Source organism: Martes martes (assembly GCF_963455335.1).
Source record: "Martes martes genome assembly, chromosome: 12".
NCBI classification, from domain to species: domain Eukaryota; kingdom Metazoa; phylum Chordata; class Mammalia; order Carnivora; family Mustelidae; genus Martes; species Martes martes.
The window spans coordinates 5,837,927-5,860,742 of NC_137900.1; the positions used below are offsets into that span (position 1 = coordinate 5,837,927).

Here is a 22,816-nt window from a genome sequence, read left to right on the forward strand (position 1 = left end):
TCTCAGCCATTTCTCACCACCTACCCGGGTATTCCACACGCTCTGGTGACCCGCATTTTGAGAAACACAGCTCCAGTCCTTTGCACAGCGCCTAGCGAAAGTAAAAACTGGCTGAAAGAACAGATGTAGAGTTCATTTGTAGAACAGCATATGCTCATATTCTCCACCATATCAGTCTTTGTTTCAGTTCTTAATTTTCTCTCCTCTTAATCATGGGACTTGGTTTTGGCCAATGTACATTAGCAAACACGATGCAAGTGGAGACCTGATAAGGGCTTGAGCACTGCAGCTTTCTCTCTTGGAAAACTGCCACTGTCATGTGGGGAAGCCTGGTCCAAACTCCTTGAGGATGAGAGAGCAGCCCAGCTAGCTGTCCCGGTCACCCCAGCTGAGTCCAGCATGCAGGGGACCCGCCAGCTGAGTGCAGCCTTATGAGAGAGCCCAGACAAGCCCAACAGAAGAACCACCCAGACCTGCCACAGGATCGTAAAAAATAATTGTTCGTAAGCCGAAGCTGGGCACGTTTTGGTATGCAGCAACTGGTAACTGAAAGGTATGACTTGTTTTCAAGGCCCTCCTCTGAATATCCTGGAAGAGCGCCATTCTAGTCCTGAAGGTCTTGGGCCAGCTCTTCACACTGCTATGCTTAGGTCTACCATGCAAGAAGGAAGCGCATGAGCTCTTGAATCCCCCTTCTGCAACCAGAGCCTTCTGGACTATGTAGCTTTGGAAATTTACTTGACCTTTTCAGGCAACAGTTTTCAGCCTTAGAGCAGTTTCTCAAAAGGGGGTCTGCTTGCATCACAATTACCTGGGGTTTTGTTAAGCAGTAGATTAAGCAGCTATTCTTATAAAAGCCCCGAACTGGAAATAATGTCAACATCCATCAACTGGTGAAAGGACGTATATATTCATACAGTGAAATACTTCCCAGTGATAAAAAAAAAAAAACACTATTGATATACTGAGCATGGCTGATTAATTGCCTGAGAATTTTAAACTGGGCTAGTTCCTTGAATGAAGAAGATTAAAAACTGGGAGGGTGTAGGGAAACCACTTTCTTCCCACAGGGTAGACTAAGAAGCAAAGAAAGGGGGCTTTCAGAGAGAGGAGATCATAGCATCTCAGCAGAAAGAAGCTGCCTGGGCTTTGATCGCTTCAGGTTCCCTCCGGAGGCCCAGCTATAAGCCTCCCTTGCATTCCGTGAGACACCCCTGCATCCTTCTAACAAATTCCCCCTTTCTTCTTTAAACTGACTTGACTTATACAGGGGAGTGTAGTGCTAGCGTGTCTGACACAGTGCTTCTCCACTCCCTTCTGCAGATTTCCCTGAGAAATCCCTGCCCCAATTTTCATGAGGTTCTAGTAGGACAACCCACCATGGACACTCCTCCCAAGGGTGAACACATAATCCAGGCTGGCCGAGCTGGGCACCCTAATTCCCTGGCCGCAATGACTGGCTTGTGTATGGGCACAAGACCCACGCAAGGCCAATCAGTGTCTTCCCTAGAAATGATACCGGGAGCTGGAAAGAAGTTTTTTCTGCTAACGTGGCTAAACTGAGACAATGTGAGCTTGGGACGCTGAACGACCATTTTACCCCTTTGTGAGGAGAGCTTGCCAGGAGGAAGAGAGAGTAAGAGAGAGACCGAGAGAGACACCTCTGAAGACATGAAACCTTAGATTCCATCTTCCCTAAAGGCAGATTCATCCATTCCCAGAGTATCCGGTTATGTCGGCCAATAGATTTCTTTTATGTCTTTGTCTAACTCAGCTGGAATCGGGTTTCCATTCCCTGCAACCAAAGTGGCCATGGCTTAAATAAGTTCATTTGTATTATTACTCCACACCAAAATCCCCACGATGGAACAATGTATACAAATATGGGATCTTACAAAGTCTCAGAGTTTGGACAACTGTCCCTGTAGAATTAACAAGCCCCCTGTTCTGGCAGGGGCTTCCAAGTAGCCCTCATAACCCCTCCAGGTCCACCTGCTGAAGGTCCTTCAGCCTCTGGTCTCTCTTATGGGTTGAACCGTGTCTCCTCCACCCCCAAAAAGAGACATATTAAAGTCCTCCTCCAGTACCTCAGAAGGAGAGCTTATTTGGAAATACGATTACTAAAGATGTGATCAGTTAAGATGAGGGTGGGTCCCTCATCCAATATGACTCGTGTCCCTCCACGAAGACAGCCACAGGAGGACAGAGACCCAGGGACAACAGCATGTGAAGATGGAGGAAGCACCTCCAAGTGGGGAAAACCAAGGACCACCAGAGCAAGGAGAGAGGCATCTGGAAGGGATTCTCCCTCAGGAGGGACCAAATCTGCCAAAACCTTGATTTTGGACTTCCAGCTTCCAGAACCGTGAGTAAAGAAATTCCTGTTATCTGAAGCCACCCAGAGTATAATATTTTGTTACGGTAGCCCTAGGCCACTAATACAGTCCCCAAACCAGGAAGTGCTGTTCCGGGTGATAGCTGCTGGTACAGAAGGTGCTGCCTTCGCTGCCTGAGAAGAGGGTTGTAGTTCTCTTTAGGTCAGAAAAACTCTCCTTAGACCACCTTCCTACTCCACTACTCCCCTTTCAGTTTGCTTTTTTCCTGCTCTAGGGTAACTGCAGACCTAGATGGAAACTCTGATAGGGTGGCCATAGTCAACCACAATGGAATTGAGCTCAGAGCCCAGTTTCCAAAGGACTCAAACATCTGAGGAAGAGCCGTTCACGAGAAGCATATGCGTCGGCAGAGCCTGGGGCAAGACAGGCGCCCCACGCCTGGTACCAAGGCCCTATTCCCCACCTGCGTCCGGGCAATGTGTATGCGAACCACCCTGGAGAACGTGGGGCCCTCCTTCTCTTGTCCCAACAGCCAGCTCCACAACCCAGCACTACCTCTGGACGCCAGCCCAGAGCACAGGAAAGGGAGGGAGACGGTGGGCTGGACGAGAAGTGAAGCCCGCACGGAGCACAGAGCCTGGTATCTCCGTCCCAAGGACAGGCACACAGAAGACCCCAGGTGGGCTACCTGGGGGAGCCCACAGCAAACTCACAGAAGATGGGGACGACTCAGCTCAGCGTTAGCGCAGACGTAACCAGGCTAAGACTACACAGTCCTGCTGACAGTGGAGTCTCAAGAGAAACTCTCAAGCTACAAGAGAGATTCAGAGGATGAGCTGGTAATTGTTACCCAATTATTCTCTCCTCTAGAGAGTTTCTTCTGCAAAGACCATAATCCCCTTTCTCATTCACCAACTCCTCACTCTGCCTGCTGGGAGACCCTTCCACCCTGGACCTCCTGCCCTCCCGCTAACTGTGGGAAGGGCTGCCCAGTGCATCTTCAGGCCCTGTTACAGGGTGGAGGAGGGGAGGGGATGCGGAGCCGTTTTCCTACAGACAAAGGATAACCTAAAGAGCAACAAGGAGCAAGGTGTGGTTTTAGGAAAAAAAAAAAGTCTCCTCCCAGGAGATGTTAGATACCTGATTCCCAGCAACGGCTCCATTAAATCGGCATTTATTGATTTAATGTGCAAGTCAAGTCCGTGCCAAGGAGTAGAGCAAACTGTTCTTAACCTTTAGTCCACATGGGTTTTAGTTACCGAAATTCCACAGGCAAGTGAATCGAAGTCAGGCTTCTCGGTATGATGCAAGCCTCGCCCAACCGGTAGCTTCGTCCCTCCTCCCCTAAGCATGCCCCTTGCCCTGCCCCTTGCCCTGCCCCTGCCTCAGTGTCCTGTCTAGCCCCCACCCTTCCCTTCACTCACCTCAAGCCCGACCTGAGCTCTCAACTTCTAGAAATCTCTGGGTATTTGGATTTAGGGAAGCTGTGGGGTAGGATCAAACCACATCAAATTCCTCCCCAGCTTAAGAAAGGTTAGTATATCGTAGGCCGTCAAAGATGGGTCTTCAGGGGAGACCGTCATGGAGGAGAGAAATGAAATCCTGGGTTTGGAGCTGTTGGGTTTGTTGGGCTGTTTTGTTTTGTTTTGTTTTTGCATTGCTTTCAGCTTTGGACATAGTGCTTAAAAATGTGTCAAGCCTTGAGACTGGAATTATCCTTAAGGACAACCCACTCCCACACCATACCACATGCCAACATTGCTGTAGGCCCAGTGGAAATTCAGTCAAAAAACCCCAGGGGAACATACCGTAGTTTTTGCCAGATGCTCTGTCCCCAGCTTTCTTCCACACTCCTGTCCCCCTTCCCTGAACCTCTGGGCTTCTCCTCCTAGAGCCCATCTTTTAATGGTTTAGGGTCTCGTCTTATTCCCAATACATCTCTTTTGCAGTTTTCTAAAGGAAATATGAAATAGGCAAGAAAAAAATGGCTCCATTTTATCCCTCTCATTATCTCTTTTTTTTCTTGCAGACTCTGTAAGAAAAACCTCAGTGGCCCAGAACCTTCAGTGTCTTTAGTGGCCCAGGACTAGAGTGGCCAGGTATGAACGATTCAGAAGTATACATCCATGGCCACGGTCAGTCTGGTCACTGCACATTTCACTCAGTACAAGAGAAAAAGAAAAAGGAAAGGAACGGCAGGAACAGAACCAGGCCCCTTCTGGGAAGCAATCAGCAGAGAGAGAGAAAAGCAAGAAGGGGAATTCCAAGAACAACTGGGGCCACCAGACATTCTCAGGTGAGTGGGGTGAAGGTCATCCCTGATTATGCAAATGAACAGCATCGTCTTCCAAGTAATCACCTGGGAAGGCGATCACCTTATTTCAATAGAGAAACTCTTTGTAATAAATATTTAGGAAGCTCTATGCTGCCTTTAGAATTTACACTTAGTTATTCTAGACATTCTCAGCAACTGCGAATACTTTCAGGTCATATTTGATGACAGGAACATGTCTCAAGTCATTTGGAGTAAAGCCTAACTAATAAGCTGGGCAATTACATTTTAGGTCGACATCTAGGTGTGGCTGGTTTCGTCATTATTTTTCTCCTGTGCCCTGCAAAACTGCCCAGAAGGGAGGCCAAGCTGGTAGGTCAGTGATCACCATGGCCACCGCTCAATCCGGTGTACTAAGTACTACTGACTAGCAGGGTCAGTGCCACTGGGAGGAAAAAGTCCTTATCCTCTGAAGACCTTGACTTTTCTGGGTGTGTGGCAGCCCTGTGCTTGGGTCCTGAGTCTTTCCTCCAACCCCCATCTGCCACCCAGTTCCCCATCAGAGGTACTTTGCCAGTCTCCTCAAACCTTGCAATCAACCCCAAGAGTAATTCCCCCCAGATACCCCTAGTTCCCCCTGCAGCTCAGAGCCCCGCCCCACCTTAAACCACTCCAACAACAGAAAATAGATAAAGCAAAAAATGAACATCCCCTCCCCAATCTCACATGCCTAGGCTACTCCTGTTAGTGGCTTAGTGTTCCTTCTAGACGGTTTCTCTTGGGGGACTCTACAGCATGCTCTTTTACCTGAATCAATATAGGGATCTGGAATGCTCGAGGGAGTCCCTTGCAGTAGCTACACTGGCACACCTCTGCAGAGAGGTAAGCAGGCTGGGAATGCTTCGGGCCAAACTGCCTTCCATCCTGTATCTGGAGATCTCTCAGTCCAGCTCTAACCCAAACCAATCTCAGTTCCGGTGGGACCCAGGTGGGCTGTGGGACAAACAAAGCTGTGCCGCTGGGCTTGCCCAAGAGCCAAGTGGCAGAGTCAGCAGTGGTTGCTGGCCATCAGCCAGGAGTGCAGGGCCACGTTCTGTTCTGAACTCTGTCCTGGGCTGAGTCCCTCTGCTCTCCTACCTACTCACCTGGTGAAGATGGAGTTGGAGTAAGAGGGAGCCAGTTGGGAAGGTGCCCAGGGAACCAGTCCATAATGTAATGAGATAGGGAAAATCGGATGGATCAGCACCCTGCTCAGGGAGTGGCCTGAATGTTGTTTAAAGCAATATTTTGATTAACTGCAAGGTACTAGGGGGACATAAGGACATTTCTACAGTATGTGTCTGTTGGCTTGGTCTGCCCAGCATCCATTTCCTTGTCTTTTGGCACAAGAAATCAGTTTCCTTGGGGAACCACCTCCCCATGTTCAGTGTATGTGGTTTGGGAGTGGGACTCTTCCAGGCTCTAGGTGTTGGCATGTGACCCAAGCATGGCCAATCACAGCAATCAATCTCTCTGGTTATAGTAATTGATTACTGTTTGGACAAATGACCAAAATCAACTCCATGATACTCAACTCTTTGGGGCTACAACTGAGAACTGTTAGACTCTTTCCATTGGGGAAGCCAAGAACTAACAGCCTCTCACCACCAACAGTGGGGAAATCTTGCTAGGGAACAGGGCAGGAGAAGGACCAGAGATACGGGATAAAAGTGATGAGTCTGGATGATATCAGTAAAGCCTCAGGACCCAGCGAAGCCCAAAGAGAGATGTAACCCTGGCCTTTTCCTTTAAGACAGTCAATACATCCCCATTTTTGCTTAAGTCTGATTGTTTCCAGTCAATTATACTCAGGAAACACAAAACACCCTAGTTAGTAGTATGACTTCCTAAGGCGACAAAGATAATAAACTTGGGCTCTAGTTCCACTGAGATGTGGAAATCTGGGGTGCTCCTTTTCTACCCTCCCCTCACAGAAGGTTCATCTGCTCATCTCTAAATAAATACAAAAAAATAAATAATACTCATTTGAAAGAGCACCAAGGTACGGCCTGCTAGTGACATTTACATATCATGGTTCAGAGCTAGGAACCACAAGTTGTGTGTGCACGTTCCGTCTCTCTACTCACTGCGTGGCCCTGAGGCCATCTCACAGCTTCCATAAGTCTGAATATAAGTCCTGAGAGGCTGACATAAGTTTGAGGAAGTGTTTAGAAATCTGTATGGCAGTGACAACTGCAAATCAGGGCAAATCTGAACACTTGCCACCTTGGAAGGCTGAGGCTTTGTGGAGGAAGACATCCTGAGGGAGGAAAGTGGCACCTGATCTCAGAGTGAGGAGGCTCAGCTTGGATAACATTTCAGATCAGTGATGCCAAATGGAACTTCACCTGTTTGAATGACAACTGAGAATGACCTAATAACTGAACTGACCTCCAGTCTCCCCCACTTCTCTCCTCACCTACCCCAACACAAGCAAACATTCTGGAACATTCCAGAATAATCACACGACCAAAGTAGGTAACCAGTAGGAGACCACTACTGAGGATAACATAATTATACAATTTAACAGTCTTTGCAGACTTTTCAAGAAAATATGCAAACCTGAGTTCTTTTAAACATCTAAAATTTTCACATACCTGTTTCTCCACAATACAATCTGTTGGTTGAGAAGGTATTCAATGGAACAAGAATGAATTCAGTAGGGACACCTGGGGGGCTCAGTGGGTTGAGCGTCTGACTCTTGGTTTTAGCCGGGTCAATCCGGGTCCTGGGATCTGGCCCCAATTCACGCTTGCACTCCCTGACAAATCTGCTGGGGATTCTCTCTCTCTCCCTTTCCGTCTCCCTCAGCCCCTCCCCACACCCATCCCCCACTCGTGTGCATGTGCACCCCGCCCCTCCCCCATGTGCTGGCACTCTCTCAAAATGAATAAATAAAATCTTTTAAAAAAAAAAGAATGAATTCAGGGGTACCTGGGTGGCTCAGTCATTAGGCACCTATCTGCCTTCAGCTCAAGCCATGATCCCAGGGTCCTGGGATCGAGCCCCACAACGGGCTCCCTGCTCCGCGGGAAGCCTGCTTCTCCTTCTCCCACTCCCCCTGCTTGTGTTCCCTCCCTCACTGTCTCTCTCTGTGTCAAATAAATTTTTTAAATCTTAAAAAAAAAAAATGAATTCAGTAATCCTTTACACAATGAATCTGTATATTACCCGTAACAACAGTAGTGCATAACATTTGGAAAGAGAGTCAGACATGCCTGCGCCAGTCCTATTATGTTCAGTGTTCACGCTCCTCTTGGGGCCAAGGATTCCTGGCAAACGAATAAGACAAGTAGGACACCCCCTGAGGCACGGGGGCCGCCCACCCACTGCTGTCCTCCTGGCAGCCCCCCTGGTTTTGCCAAAGCTGTTTTCTTGGTATTGTTCAGAGGCGCTGGCCTCATGCTCCTTCAGTCTGAGGTTAGGCTGTCTTCCACTTCCCCTCGCACTCCCCTTCTTCAGGTAGGTGGACAGGAAGTTCAAGTGCTCTTCGCTACCTCCTACTCTGTCAAATTCAGGGCTCTGATTGAAACTTTGCTGCTCTTTCTCCTTCAGTGAACTCCCAAAAAGACAAAACTCAGGACTGCGAACAGCACCCACTCAGGATGTCGGGAGCTGCAAAAGTTTATCGCTGACATATAGGACCAGCAGCTTCAGCAAGCACCCACCTAAGTTCCTCACTTTAGAGAAGACCCTCAGGGAATACCCGGACAGGCTCTTTCCTGGAGAGCCCACTAGCAGAGGAGCAGGGCTGGCAGGGCTTGTTTTAAGTGTGAGAGTGTCCTTTTAATTTTTCTTTTCTTTTCTTTTCTTTTTTTTTTTTTGAAGAGTCTCCTTTTACAAGCCCACTTAAAAAGCCCGAGCCTTCTTCCGCTTCCTAGGGCCCCTGCCTCAAAAACACCATCTTCACATCTGCTGGTAGGGGATGCCACCGTCAGAGTTCTTTGAATATCCAGATGTTTGGGAGCTCAGGCTGGCCTAAGAGTATGACCAACCACTTCTCCACCGTCCCCGCTCCCTCACCAATTACCAAGACTTGAGCTCATCAGCCACAAGCCTCTGGCACTCTCCCTGGACCCCCAGTCAGAACGTCTATGCACATCTTCTGACCTCTCCTTCCTGAGAGCTCACGAGCTCCACTGCCATGTTAAGGTTCTGAGCCAAGAAGTAAGGAACTGTCAATGCAAAGCTCAAGAAACCAGGGGCACTGTAACTATGACATGATAGGAAAAGAATCCCCTCCTCTCCCCATACCCAACCCTTCTAATTCTTCGAAGCCCAGACAGGAAGAAAAGGTGGTACAAGAATGGGTGGGGCTGGTGGCCGCTGCTTTGAAGCTCATGTGTGTGGGTGGCTGACACAGTGAGGCTGGGGCAAGGGTTACACATGACTCTATTTCCCACCAGGGACCCCAAACTGCTCAGCTTCTCACAAATACTCCAATCAAGAATGGAAGAGTTGGGGTGCCTGGGTGGTTCAGTGGGTTAAAGCCTCTGCCTTCAGCTCAGGGCATGATCTCAGGCTCCTGGGATCAAGCCCCACGTCAGGCTCTCCACTCAGCGGGGAGCCTGCTTCCCTTCCACTCTCTCTCTGCCTGCCTCTCTGCCTACTTGTGATCTCTATCAAATAAATAAATAAAAATCTTAAAAAAAAAAAAAAAAGAATGGAAGAGTTGATTTTTTCCTAAAAAAGTCCCTAAAAATTTTCTACAATACCAGAAGACCAGAACACCCAAAGTATGATCTGCAGAATAAAAGCACTATATGTAATGCTCTTTTTTGGGCAGGGATGGAGTCCCGTGGTCAAGTCAGCTTGAAGAGTGGTAGCATGAACAAAGAGTTTCAACTGCAGGACTTCACAGAGCCTTTGCTAAATTAATGCGCATTGTGATGCTTCAAACCTGAGATGGAGATTATAGCAATGTCTACACCTCTAATAACCCTTTCCAGGGGAAGCAGGCCAGGATGCCAGTGTGCCACAGAGCATGCTCTGGAAGGTGCCACAGCGGACCAGTGGTCAGTCAAAGCGTTCTGTAGTCAGCAGAGGGAGACAACTCTGAGGGAATTTTTTTTTTTAAATATTGGGCAGAGACAGTCTGTCCACCATGGTTGCTGAGAGAACAGAATATTCAAGAGAATGCCTGGGGCGCTTGGGTGGCTCAGGGTTAAAGCCTCTGCCTTCGGCTCAGGTCATGATCTCAGGGTCCTGGGATCGAGCCCCGCATCGGGCTCTCTGCTCAGCGGGAAGCCTGCTTCCCTCTCTCTCTCTGCCTGCCTCTCTGCCTACTTGTAATCTCTCTCTCTGTCAAATAAATAAATAAAATCTTTTAAAAATAAATAAATAAAATAAAATAAAGAGAATGCCTGCAGGAGGAGGACAACTGAAGAAAGCAGGCTGAGATGGGAGAGAGCTGAATTCTAACGACATCGTAGTTCCTCGGGTGGGTCTGGCGTACGCAGTGGCTCTAGGATCCAACAGCCCTGAGGCAGAGTCCGTCTTTTCAGTTCACCCTAACTGGACAGGTCTTAACTCACCACCTGGAACAAGGTGAACTCCATGGAGATGCCTGCAGGCCCTGTTTTAAACTCCAACCTATGCCATGGGGCAGTTTGACCCCAAGCACTGCAGGTGCCATCATCTCATCTCTGGCCTTCTAGCTGAGCAGATCCATGTACTAGATGTTAAAGATAAACCCTGTGACTCACGCTGATGCTAACCTGTTAGGCTGAAGCCGCCTTTGAACCTTCACCTGGGACCAAACAGCTAGCATTTAGTACATAACCATTATCTTAAAGAAATCTTCTCTGTACTAGGGTAGATGGTAGACAATTCCCATGCTGCAGGAGAGGAAATGAGCCTCCATGCCCCCAGCCACACATCAGCAGGCACAGCTAGGGTTCACACAGGACTCATTCCTACTTCTGTGTTAGCTGCCCAACACTCTACTGAAATTGAGAAACCAAAAACTTTGCTCAGAAATTACTGAATTTATCTTTTAAAAAAATAAGGTTTTTGGGGCGCCTGGGTGGCTCAGTAAGTTATGTGTCTGCCTTCGAGTCACCTCATGATCCCAGGGGCCCTGGGACCAAGCCCCGCACTGGGCTGCTTCTCTAGGGGAGAGTCTGCTTCTCCCTCTCCCTCTGTTGCTCCCCCAGCTTGTGATCTCCCTCTCTTTCTAATAAATAAAATATTTTTTAAAATAAAGCCTTTCAAAAATAACTTTAAAATCATGGCCATATCAAACCTTAAAAGATAAACGCACTCCATCCCATCACATGTTGGCAGGGGACAATTTAGGAATGACTGACCGAGTGAGGTAAGTGCCAAGACAGGGGAGGCTCCCTGGGGTCTGTGAGAACGTGCAGCTGGGGGTGCATCATGGGATGGGGGCCCTCTCAGCAACTGCTGAGGCTTTCGGTCTGAGGTGGCGGCTCAGGACAGGGGAGGGCTCCCACAACTTTTTACTTTCTAGGCCTCTTAGGACAGCATTATCAAACCACACATATTAAAATGTAGCCGCATCCTAAATTTCTGAAGCTTTTTATAATTTTGTCTTTTAAATTGCTTCGGAGCCCAGCAACTCACTCACTAGATGATTAGCTATGGTTCCTTGGCAGTCTTGAGTGCTTAGAAATGCTTGTGAAGAAAGAAACTCTTGCCTATACAAGATACACCTTAATATTTTAACAATCAAGCAAGGAAACGTTTCATTTTGTGGATATTTAATAATTTTTGTTCTTTTCCTTGCATAATTTGGAGCCAGGATTTTTTTTTTTTTCCTGGCATTTTGCAAACATTTCCATTGGTTCTTCAAAGCTTACAGATCTTAGGCAAGAGGTCTTTCGCTGCCAGTAGGTAAAAATAGCAGGAAGGTCAAAACAAAGCACGAGACCAGGACCGGAGTATGCAGAAGGTCCAAAACCAAGTGAATTCAGCATTTAAAACAGCCTGAGGTAAGCTGTCACAGCCTGAAGTTGGATCTGTCCCCACAGGACGCCAGGCACCATCTGAAAATATATAGTCCCTACCAGTGTCTTTCCTTAAAGACCTATGAAGATCCCTCTTCTTTTAGGATATCATCTGCTCCCAAGACCAGTTGCCTAAATGGATACCCGTGAGTCTAGCAGCAAGGCCAATGATTCTCATGGCCCTGGTGATAGGGTATTCAAGGAGCAGACATACAGAGCTGTCCCGTGTCTCCTTGCTGGGCTGGTTCCTTATCCTCTGTCTTTAAGCTGGCCTCTGATTTCTAGAAATTCACAGGCTTGAATATAATATTGCCCAAATGGTAGCAGAAATTATTAACAAATTAATCAATCTGAATATTTTTGGGTACAAGGCTCTTTAGAAGGTTGGGAATGGGAAGGAAAGAGAGTGTCCTGAGACCTCAGGGAAATTTCTTGATATTTATAAAACAAAAATAAAAACTCATGCCAACTCACCCAAATAGGAGAATGGGGGAGGGTTGGCAGGACAAGTAGGCAATGGTGGGCATCTTTCTGATTTTTTTTTTTTTTTGCACCATCTCACACATCGACTTCAATTCCACAGAGGAAACCCAAGTGTGGGGAGGTAAATTAGTTAATGTCATAACAGCTAGTCAGCAGCCAAGATGACCCAGAAAGCGAGCTGCACCACACTTACCTCCTGAGATTACCGTCACTTCCCCTGCAGACCCAACGGAAGGGTCTCAGCAGAGCGGGATCCGAGTCGGGAACCACCAGCGTCAGAAGGACCAGGAAGAGAGGGAGCCGCCCATCAGCCCAAATTCTGAACTGGGCTGGTCAACAGGGCTGACCCCAAGCCTGCTCTCAGGCTTGGGGTCAGACTGTCTCACAGGTATGGGCCAAATATGACAAAGAATCAGAGCAGCCCCAGACAAAATGAAGGCTTTTATTTGTTTGAGAAAATGAGTGATGTGGCTTGGCTTCTGTAAGATGCCGAACACTGATGAATTATTCCACTCTAACAGCCTCTTAGACCTAGTCAACTCGAGTCCCAAAAGACCCCACTTGTCTGTTGACATTCGCATTGGCCATTAGCCCTTCTGAAGAACACGCTAGGGTGGTCTGACCATGGATACTCTGACTGAGCGGAAGCTGCTTCTCGTCCGCCCCCGAGTCAGTGAAGAACAACGGAGATGTGGGTGGGGCACCAGCCCGTGGGGCTGCTTCCCTGTTCATCACGGATGGGCTCACATTGCCCACACTGGTCCAGCCACAGCTCTCCAACGCAACCGGCAGAGCCAATGGAACCCCACATCCTCCTCACGCCGTGACCAAAGCCCCCAGTAAATCCGTTTCATCAGCCCACCTTAGTCCCCGACCTCACCCGGGGGAGTCCCGCCCCCACCGTAGGCATGGCCAGCCCTGTGGGAATTCCTTACTTCCCTGGTGTTTCCTTCTCTCCATCTGTCTACCTTTGATCTTACCCACTTCTTCCAGGCTCCTCTACTCCATCCAGCCTACTTCCGAAGGCTTCACTCAGCATAAAACTATCTGCCAGCAGGGGCCTCGCTGAGGAGGCTCCCAAAACAAAAGACCTAGCAGGAAATGGCCACCTCACGGGGTTTTGTGTTCCCGTGACAGTGAGAAGACAGGCACCATGACGCAACATAAGCTTTTGGATTTTCTTGTTGGGTCTGCAATCAGGGATGTCCTTCACCAGTTCTTATCAGAAAAAATTAAAAATAAATAAACCATGAGGTTTAGCTGGCCTCCGAGGGCAATTTGGACTTCCGCGGAGCCTCCTGCCGCTCTTTCCCCATCAGTACTCTATGCTGCAATATCCTGGCTTCCTCCCACCTCTTGTCAACTGCCTTGACGAACATGGTAAAGTAATTATGACCGAGGAGGCTGGCTGGTGTTTACATAGAATGGCGTCTGAACGGTGCTGAAAGACAGTTCTGCCACGACCCCCAACAAGGTCACAGGTGTATAGGTCCTTAACATAAAAATCACCACCCTCAATGAACTCAGGATGGTCTGTTTCTGTCTGACAGACAGGAAACAAAAACTAAGAAAACCAAGCCTAAAAATGCTAGAATCTCTCTTCAAACTACCCCAGGGGCAGCTGGACCAACCAGGAGCGAATCTAAGAACAAGGCAGAAACTGGAGGGGCCCAGTGTCAAAGACGGACCAGCCACCTGCACAGAATGGCTCTTGCTCGGTGAACGGTATTGCCTCTCTTGGGCATTTGAGAAGGGGCTGGGAGCGTGCAGTATACATAAATACCACATTTCCTCTCCTTTGGCCGTATCTACACCACTACCAGATATTCCCACTGCAGAAGCAGCTACGCCAGAAGGAGGGCTGGAAACACTAGACCCTCCCATGTTCACAGCACAGAGAAGCACACACCCTTCTACTGTTTGTAATGATCTGCCTGCAGTCCACACGCCACCCTAAACTGGCCAACAGTACCATTTCCGGAGCTTGCTACAACAGACAGAAAGCCCCTGAGGATAATATCTGTTGTGTCCAAAGCAACATGGCCCCTTAGTTCTAAATTTACTCATGGGCCGTTCTAGGTTCAAACAGCAGCAGCAGTAAACAGACGGCAGCATGTGTGGTAGGCAGCATTCTCAGATGGCTCACCCTGATTCAAGCCCCTAGCTATTCAAACACAAACTTTGGTATTGTTGTGATCAGGGGACCTTAAAATAGAGAGATTATCCAGGTAAGACAGGAGGCATTTAAAAGCAGCTAAAGCAATGAGTCTTCTTCAGCTGGTGCCACAAGAAAAAGTCAGAGACAAAGCGTGAGAAAGGCTGGATGCAACAGGATTGAATGTACCATCGCTGGCTTGAAGACAGAGGGAAGCAAGGTACAAGGAATCCAGGCCACCTCTAGAAGCTGAAAGATGTCCCCAGCTGACAGCCAGCCAGAAATAGGAATTCTAGTCCTAGAACCTGAATTCTGCCAACAATCTGAATGAGCTAGCTCATTCTTTGCCAGAGCCCCAGCTGGCATCAGCCTTGTGAGACTTTAAGCAGAGAATCCAGCCAAGCCCACCAGAACCTCCAACCTAGAGAATGGTGAGGATAGATGGGTATTATTCTCAGCTGCTACATTTGTGTTCATTTCTTTTTTTTTTTTTCAAGATTTTATTTATTTATTTGACAGAGAGATCACAAGTAGGCGGAGAGGCAGGCAGAGAGAGAGGGGGGGAAGCAGGCTCCCCAACAAGCAGAGAGCCCAATGTGGGGCTCAATCCCAGGACCCTGAGATCATGACCTGAGCCAAAGGCAAAAGCTTAACCCACTGAGCCACCCAGGTCCCCCAGTTTGTGTTCATTTCTTATGCATAACAAAAACTAGCAGCTATGTAAAGTTCTCAGTAAGTGGAATGCCATCGTTCAAAATGGCCTGGCTTTCTGCCATGTTAGGCTTACATCTCCACATCTTCCCACACCCCCAGTCATGACAGTACAGACTTCCTCTAGTCCCTTTCCCCCGAAAAAGAAAGGGTACAAAGATTAGGGAGAGAAAGATCTTTCCTTACTTCGACCTACCCGCAGCCCCCAGGTGGAGAATACCATTTGGAATCCTCGTCGAAAGAATTAGATCTTTTCTTTCCTACCAACTATGGCCCCATACACCTACCAAATGTAGTCTTTGTTAGTTGTCCGAGCATTCCTGCATGTCCTTGCTTGGGAGGCCTTTCCCTGGGCCCTTTGTCCTAATGGTGCTCCCAGCAAGCAGTCCTGAGGGATGCAGTAATGTCCCCATCTGGAAGAAAGAGCAGGCCTGCTGGAAGAGGAGGAGTCCCCGAGCGTGCAGACTGCTCGGCCGCGAGGCAAGCCCACCGCATGCTCGGCATCGCCCTGCCCCCCACCCCTGCCTCATGTTGTCACTGTGGGACTTGAGGGACAGGGGAAACCGATCCAAACATGAGGTTCATGCTGCTTGCTGTGCTCCAATTACAAAGTTCTCTATCTCGGACCCAAGATCCGCAGGTCTTCCGCTAACATCCATGGGGCAGTAACCATCCGACTTAGGAGCTTGCAAGTCAGATCCAATTCCAGACTCTGACACTATTACATGCAGCACTTTAAATCAGTACATCTACTGTCTTTACATTATAAACTTCAGAGGGATAAAATACCCTCCGTGGATTTTCTTAAGAATTTAATAAAATCCATATTGCAGAGCTACCATGAGGATAAAATAAGAAAATGTACCGCACACCTTAGATAGAGAAAATATCCAATAACTTTAATGGACCCCTGCCCTCCCCAGGCACTCCTCGCCCTACACACACATACGATGAGCCAGACAGGGGGGCGACACCTGCCTCCAAGATGTCAGTCCATTCAGAAGACGAGGCACCAGTGAGCTTCACAGACGGATCCTGACACGTGCGAGCAGTGCACGTCGCCCTGTGTTATCTCAGTAATCCCTACACAGAAACCGAGGCTCAGAGCATCAGCCCTCGCAGGAAGAACGATGACAGGCTCCACGTGCCAGAAGCCCAGGGATGCAGCTGGGAGGTTGTTCTAGCGGCACAACTGTGTCCGAAGGCGTACTTGTCATTAGGTGAGCCAAGGGTGCACTCGGCGTGAGTGGGCCTCCTGAGGAATGTCAGCGCCACCGCAAAAACAGCTAGAAGCCACAGGATATGGAGATGTCTTTTCTTCGAATATTCTGATTTTTTTTTTAATGGAAAGTTAAGAAATCCTTAATGTAAGAGCATAACCTGTCCTGGATGAATTTGGACATGGTCCTGTTGGGTGTCCGTGGCAGTTTCTGCTTTGCTTGTAGGCATTGGGGCCTTATCTGGTGAGAGTATCACTTGAGGGTCTTGCTAAGGTTGGAGAAACCGATGCCAACACAGGTCATCAGCACTTTATCCCCACCCTTGAGTTCTTCACCACATGGCTTGGTTTCAATTTTAAACATAATCTGGAAAAAGCTCTTCAAATGCCGTAAAAATTCTATCCTAAAAAGGAAAAAACAAACAAACAAAAAACAAAAACAAAAAACGAGGGGGGGGTGAAAAAGGAATTCCATTTTCAAAAAAAGTTCTCCTTCCCCCATCTAGAACCCAAGCCTTTACTTTTCACAGATCAAGAATATCTAAAATTAAGAACGTCTCAATCAAAGCTCATTAAATAGTATTTATTCACAGCCCGCCATTTTCCAAAGTGGATTTGGGCAGCCTATGGAGATGCACACAATACAAGATAAACTAGATTTTTAAAGGTCCGAGGTTAGTACACGACACGTAAGTCATCTGGCCCCATGCCATTTGAGTGGACATAAATACAGCGTTAGTCTTTGAGACTAACATGCAGAGAGATACACATGCACTCCCATGACTCAAAGCATCACGATGGACAACCAAGCAGAGGCCAAAACTGACAGTGTCTCTCTTCACTCCTCAACTTCAATATAACCCTTCCATTTACTCCACACACATTTACTGAGTGTGTACGTTGTACCAAGAACAGTGCTTGGTGCTAGGGATGTTGCAGTCAACAAAAAAATCCCTTCTCCCAGGGAGTTGTCAATGTAGTGGGGTAGACAAGTTAAATACTCTTTAACTGTGAAATTTAAAGAATGGAAACAAGGCAAGGGGGTGGGAAGAAATGTGGGTACAACATGTTTGTGTGTATACGGCTGGCCACATTAAACTAGGTGGCCAGGGAGGAGCTCATGGTAAATGCGACGCAGAGTTTCAATAGGGCTATTTCTCGTCATCTCCTTTAAGACAGAATGATGGCTTCATCTCAACAGTACCTTGGGAACAGCAATTCCATGGAAAGGCCATGGGACAGGTAAGCAGGCTTCTACTGGTCTGCCCTAGCAGATGCAGCATCTTCCCAGCTGGCCTTGACCATAAGACTCACCTGGAGAGTTCATTAAACACACAAGTTCACGAAGGTTCTATTCAACTAACAACTGGTAGGGAGCAAGGGCCTACATAATAGAGCCTGGAAGCACACGCCAACACAAAGTCAGCCCTTCCCCACCCCTTACAGGCCCTGTCTCCCTAATGCACAGGGGCCAGAAATCTATTCTTAACAAGGATCCTGGTGATTTTTTTTTTTTAAGATTTTATTTATTTGACAGACAAAGAGAAAGTGAACAAAAGCAGAGAGAGTGACAGAGGGAGAAGTAGGCTCCCCACTGAGCAGGTAGCCTGATGCGGGGCTCCATCCCAGGATCCCAGGATCATGACCTGAGCTGAAGGCAGACGCTTCACTGCCCGAGCCACCCAGGTGCCCCTCCCTGGTGATTCTTAATCAGGCAAGTTTGGGGACACCGGTTTAGTTAAGAAGATATGGTCTGCATCTCAGTGATGAAGTATCCAGCAACCACGTGTCCTACGGCCTCCCAACTGAACCATCCAAACTCCTGACCCTAGCCAGGTGGTTCTAACCCTGCCTGCACATGGAATTACCTGAGAAGCTTTCAAAATACCGATTCTAGACATAAAGACCAACGGGAAAGAGTTGAGAGTCAAGAAATAAAGCCACACATTTATGGTGAATTGATTTTCAAAATTTATGGTGAATTGGTAATTCAAAGGGGAAATAATAGTCTTTTCAACAATTGCTGCTGGGACAGCCCCGTGTGCAGAAAGATGAAGCCGGGCCCCTTCCTCACATCATACACAAAAATTAACTCAAGATGGATTAAGGGCCTCAATTTAACAGCTAACACATGAAACTCACAGAAGAAAACACAGGAGAAAATCCTCATGATCTTGGGCTAGATACTGGTTTCTTACATACAATATCAAAAGCAGAGTGATAAAAGTAAAAACATAAATTGCACTTCATCAAAATTACAATCTTTTTTTTTTTTTTAAGATTTTATTTATTTATTTGACAGAGAGAGACACAGTGAGAGAGGGAATGCAAGCTGGGGGAGTGGGAGAGGGAGAAGCAGGCTTCCAGCAGAGCAGGGAGCCCAATGCGGGGCACCATCCCAGCACCCTGGGACCATGACCTGAGCTGAAGGCAAATGCTTAATGACTGAGCCACCCAGGCGTCCCTTTCAAAATTAAAATCTTTTGTGCATCCAAGGACATTATCAAGAAAGTAAAAAGACAATTCCCAGGATGGAAAAAAATAATATTTGCAAATCATGTATCTGATAAGGGTCTCGTATTGAGAATATAAAGAAATCTTACAACTCAGTAATAAAGAAACCCAAATATTCCAAGATGGGCGAAGGATCTGAATAGATATTTCTCCAAAGACATACAAATAGCTAATAAACACATGAAAAGACGCTCAACATCGTTAGTCATTTTAGGGAAATGAAAATCAAAACGACTAGAAGATCCCATTTCACACCCCACAGGATGGCCACAATCAAACAGAGAGCCCTCCCGTGTCTGGGTGAGGATGTGAAGCAGTCAGTCGCCTCCGCACTGCTGGCTGGAATGTTAATCCGGCGTGGCCCTGTGGACAACCGTCCGGCAGTTCAGTCTTAGGTAAGGACTTCCCACATGACCCAGTGATTCCCCTGCAGGTACAGCCACAGAGAAGTGGAACACACCGACAGAAGAGCTTAACACAAATGTCGGCGATAGCATTATTCGTAACAGCCAAAAAAGTAGGAACAACCCAAATGCCCGTCAACTGATGAATGGATGAAGAGGCGGGGTGTCTCTACAATGGAGTATTATTTGGCCTTGAAAAGGAGCACAGTATGGACACATGCCACAGCATGGATGAACTCTGAAAACATCATGCTCAAAGAAGCCAGTCATGAAAGACCACATATTGTATGAAATGGCCAGAACAGGCAAACAATAGAGGCAGAAAGCAGATTAGTGGTTGCCCAGGGCTGGGAGGGAGCAGGAAGGATGGGGAACAACCGTGAATGGGCAAAGGGTTTCTTTCTGCGGTGGTAAACATGTTCTAAAATTAGGGCTGTTCTGAAACTGTGGTTATGGTTACACAACTTTGGGAGTATACAGAAAACCACTGAATTGTACACTTTATTTTTTTTAGGATTTACTTATTTGTTTTAGAGAGAGAGCACACACGGACATGTGCACACACCTGCGGGGCAGGGGCAGAGGAAGACAATCTTGAGCAGACTCCCCGCTAAGCAGGGAGCCCGATGTGGGGCTCAATCTCATGACCCTGAGATCATGACCTGAGGTAAAACCATGAGTCAGACACTTAAATGAGCCATCTAGGTGCCCCTGAACTGTATACTTTAAATGGGTAAACTGTGTGGTAGGTGAATTATATCTCAATATAGCTGTTCAAGGGGCACCTGGGTGGCTCAGTTGGTTAAGCGACTGCCTTTGGCTCAGGTGATGATCCTGGAATCCCAGGATCCTGTCCCTCATCGGGCTCCCTGCTCAGCAGGGAGTCTGCTTCTCCCTCTGACCCTCACCCCCATGCTCTATCTCTCTCACTCATTCTTTATCTCAAATAAATAAATAAAATCTTTAAGAAAAAAAAAAAGAAGCATTTAAAAAAATACAGCTGTTCAAAAAAAAAAATACAATATTCGTGAAATTCAAAAGTACGAGCCCAGTACTAGGCCCAGCTAACAGCCTCACATAGTATATATCCAAGTGAGCACAAAGCCTACTGTGGTGAATTTCGTACTCCTCCTGTCTGTCTGTCCTTCAGTCTACAAACGAGGGAAAGGGGGTGGGCCAACTCCTCAGCCAGTGTGGCCGACATGACCGGCACCTCAGGGACAAAGAGAAGAAACAGTTAACCGCGCTGGGAAGCAGCTCTGGTGCGCGCGGCCCGCTGGCACAGAAGGCCCTTGCTTCTCTGCTCTCTCTTCACCCCCATCTTTAAAGTAACCTCCCGTTTGGCAACTCTCCTACGAAAGCCTCCTCGGCCGGCAGGCTCTCTGGTTTCCACGGTCTGCCTGGCTCGGCTCGTGATGTCTAATTAATGCTTCTGCAGAGCCGTGTCGCCACTGCCCGCGGAGCCTCTGGTAAAGCGCCCCCAGGACACAGCCCTCGTCTGCGGCGGAAGCACATTCCCCCCGCCCGCGCCCTACCAGCCGCGTGCGGCCCGGAAGGGGGCTCGGGAGCCAAGGCTGCCTTTGACAAGTGGCGTCCTCGCTCTCAGCTGGAAGGGAAGCCCGTTTCTCCCCTGCGGGCGTCCCCGTCCTCCTCACCAACGGAAATGGCCAGTTTCTTGCTCTCTGTCCCAGCCCCACCACGTCCCCCACCCTGTCCCAGGAGAGAAAACAAACACATCGAACCCCCGGATAAACACTCGACATCTGCGGGCAGCAAGGCCGGCGGCGGCAGCCACCTCACCACTTGTCTGTGCTCCGAGGAGCGACGGCCTGTTCGGTGGCCGCCTGAGCCCCCGCACCGCCCAGGGCGCGCTCTGCTCCCGCCGCCTCCCCAGCCTGCGGCGCGGTGAATCGCTGGACTGTGCTGGAAAACCCAGACGCCCTCGGCAGCTGGCAGAACCCCCGAGGGGCCTCCGCGCGCCTGAGCTCCTGGCGCAGGAGGGGAAACACAGGCCCACATATTCGCAGCCTCGGGTGTTTGTAGCAAAAGCAAAGTCGGGTCCACGTCCTACAAGATGTTCCGCCAGCCCCGCTGCCTGTCTGAGGAGGCCTGCATGAAGGGGCCGCGGGGAGGCTTCAGAACGGCTTCCCCAGAAGCTGCTTCTCCAGAAGCCGAGAAATAACCAGATGGTGTTAAATCCTAACCATCTCCTGCGGGAATTCAGCAAGTCACGTCCTCGCCGACCTGCGCCCTTCACCACGCTTAGCTCTGTGCGGCTGCGGCTGTGCCTCCCAGGGCAGGACGCACCCCCTTCCCTCTCCCCCCAGCACCACCCCACAGACTCACACCTCTTGGACACAAGCATAGGGCCGCACAGAAGAGGGGCTGTGGCCCGCTGACAGCAGCTCCGCCGCTCGGTGGGGCACTGGGACCACCTGCAGGGACCACCGGGGGGGCTCTGCAGACCCACCCTTTTAGACAACTGGAATTCTCTCTACACGACTCCTGTGTGAAGGATCTGAACTCCTGACTTAGACAACTGTACAGTGAGCTTTTTGGCTATTGCTCAGGAAAAAGTGAGGATTTATTTTCAGGAAAAAACAAAACCAAAAACAATAATACTTTTGTAGAAAAATACTTTCCTATGAAAGCCTTTAGTCCATCTGACAAATACGTTTCAGAGACTACTGGTGCACAGAGATCATTTTTCCTGTGTATTTTCAAAGGGTGGTTTCCCACCACCACTGTTGGTCAACGGGTGAAGTCCACTGGGCTCATGGGCACCTGCCCGTTGAACCCCAACTGCCTGCGACTTGCCACGCGGCCCACCTCACCCCTTAAACACCAGCCCCCCCTCACCAGGTCACCCTTCTGAAGTCTGACACAGCGGGGGTGCCAGGATCATGAGAGAGGCCTCTGTGTGGTAGCTCCACAGACACAAAACCTGACAGAGAGTCCTGCCTCCTGCGTCACCAAGTCACTTAGAAATTAGGGTTACCTGCTTCTCAGGCCTAAGGTGTTGCTCTGGAAGTTGAGGGGAAAATTTCAGGGGTAGGAAGAGAATCTGTTCAATGGGACCCCACAGTCATGACAGACCAGCTTTTAAAAATATACACAGGTGGTGCTTTTTCTGCCCAATAGCGGCTTTCCCGAAACCTGTTGACCTCTATTCCAAGAACGAATGTTCACAGCGAGTTCTCCACCAAACCCGGCTACCTCACGTCTCCCCCAGCCCGACTCTCTGCTTCCTGCCACCTTTACAACTGAATTTAACGACTTCACTCTTTTCATCTGAAAAGTAAGGATATCCCTGGCTTTTCCCCCGTGCCAAATACATTCTGGGGTACAAAGAGCATAAGAGAAGGGACGGGGCTTTGCAGGACTTCCTGCACTCCCCAGAGGTAAGGCAGAGCAGGCCGCACTAGCCTGCAGAGAGCAGCTAAGCAAATGAGCCCAAACCGCCAGGGGCTCCCTCATTTGGTCTCCCGCAGCTGTGCTGCAGACTGGGGGAGCCGACGGCCCCAATCAGCCGGTGTGAACGAGGACACTGGGCTCTCTCTCCCCAGCACTTCACAAGCAGAGGAAAGAGGTCATTTATTAAAGTGAGGGGGGAAAAAACAAAGTGGCATGGTTTATTTTAGACTTCTAACTAAAGATAGAAGGAGATCATTTTACAGCAGAATTTGAAGCGAGGGCTCTGACAAGATGCAGCAGG

At 48.7% G+C, this 22,816-nt stretch overlaps 1 protein-coding gene across 9 annotated transcripts in view; it reads right to left on the bottom strand.

Annotated features, from left to right (window-relative positions):
• Positions 1–15,842: 15,842 nt before the first annotated feature.
• RCL1 (RNA terminal phosphate cyclase like 1) overlaps positions 15,843–22,816 on the bottom strand; it is a 96,170-nt gene continuing 89,196 nt past the window's right edge. For 8 of the 9 annotated variants that reach the window (XM_080819575.1, XM_080819573.1, XM_080819574.1 and 5 more), the window contains one exon: positions 15,843–16,587. In XM_080819575.1, coding sequence (XP_080675701.1) covers positions 16,437–16,587 — 151 coding nt within the window. In that variant the 3' untranslated portion in view covers positions 15,843–16,436. The remainder of the gene's footprint in view (positions 16,588–22,816) is intronic. The other variant, XR_013967726.1, reaches the window with a different exon arrangement.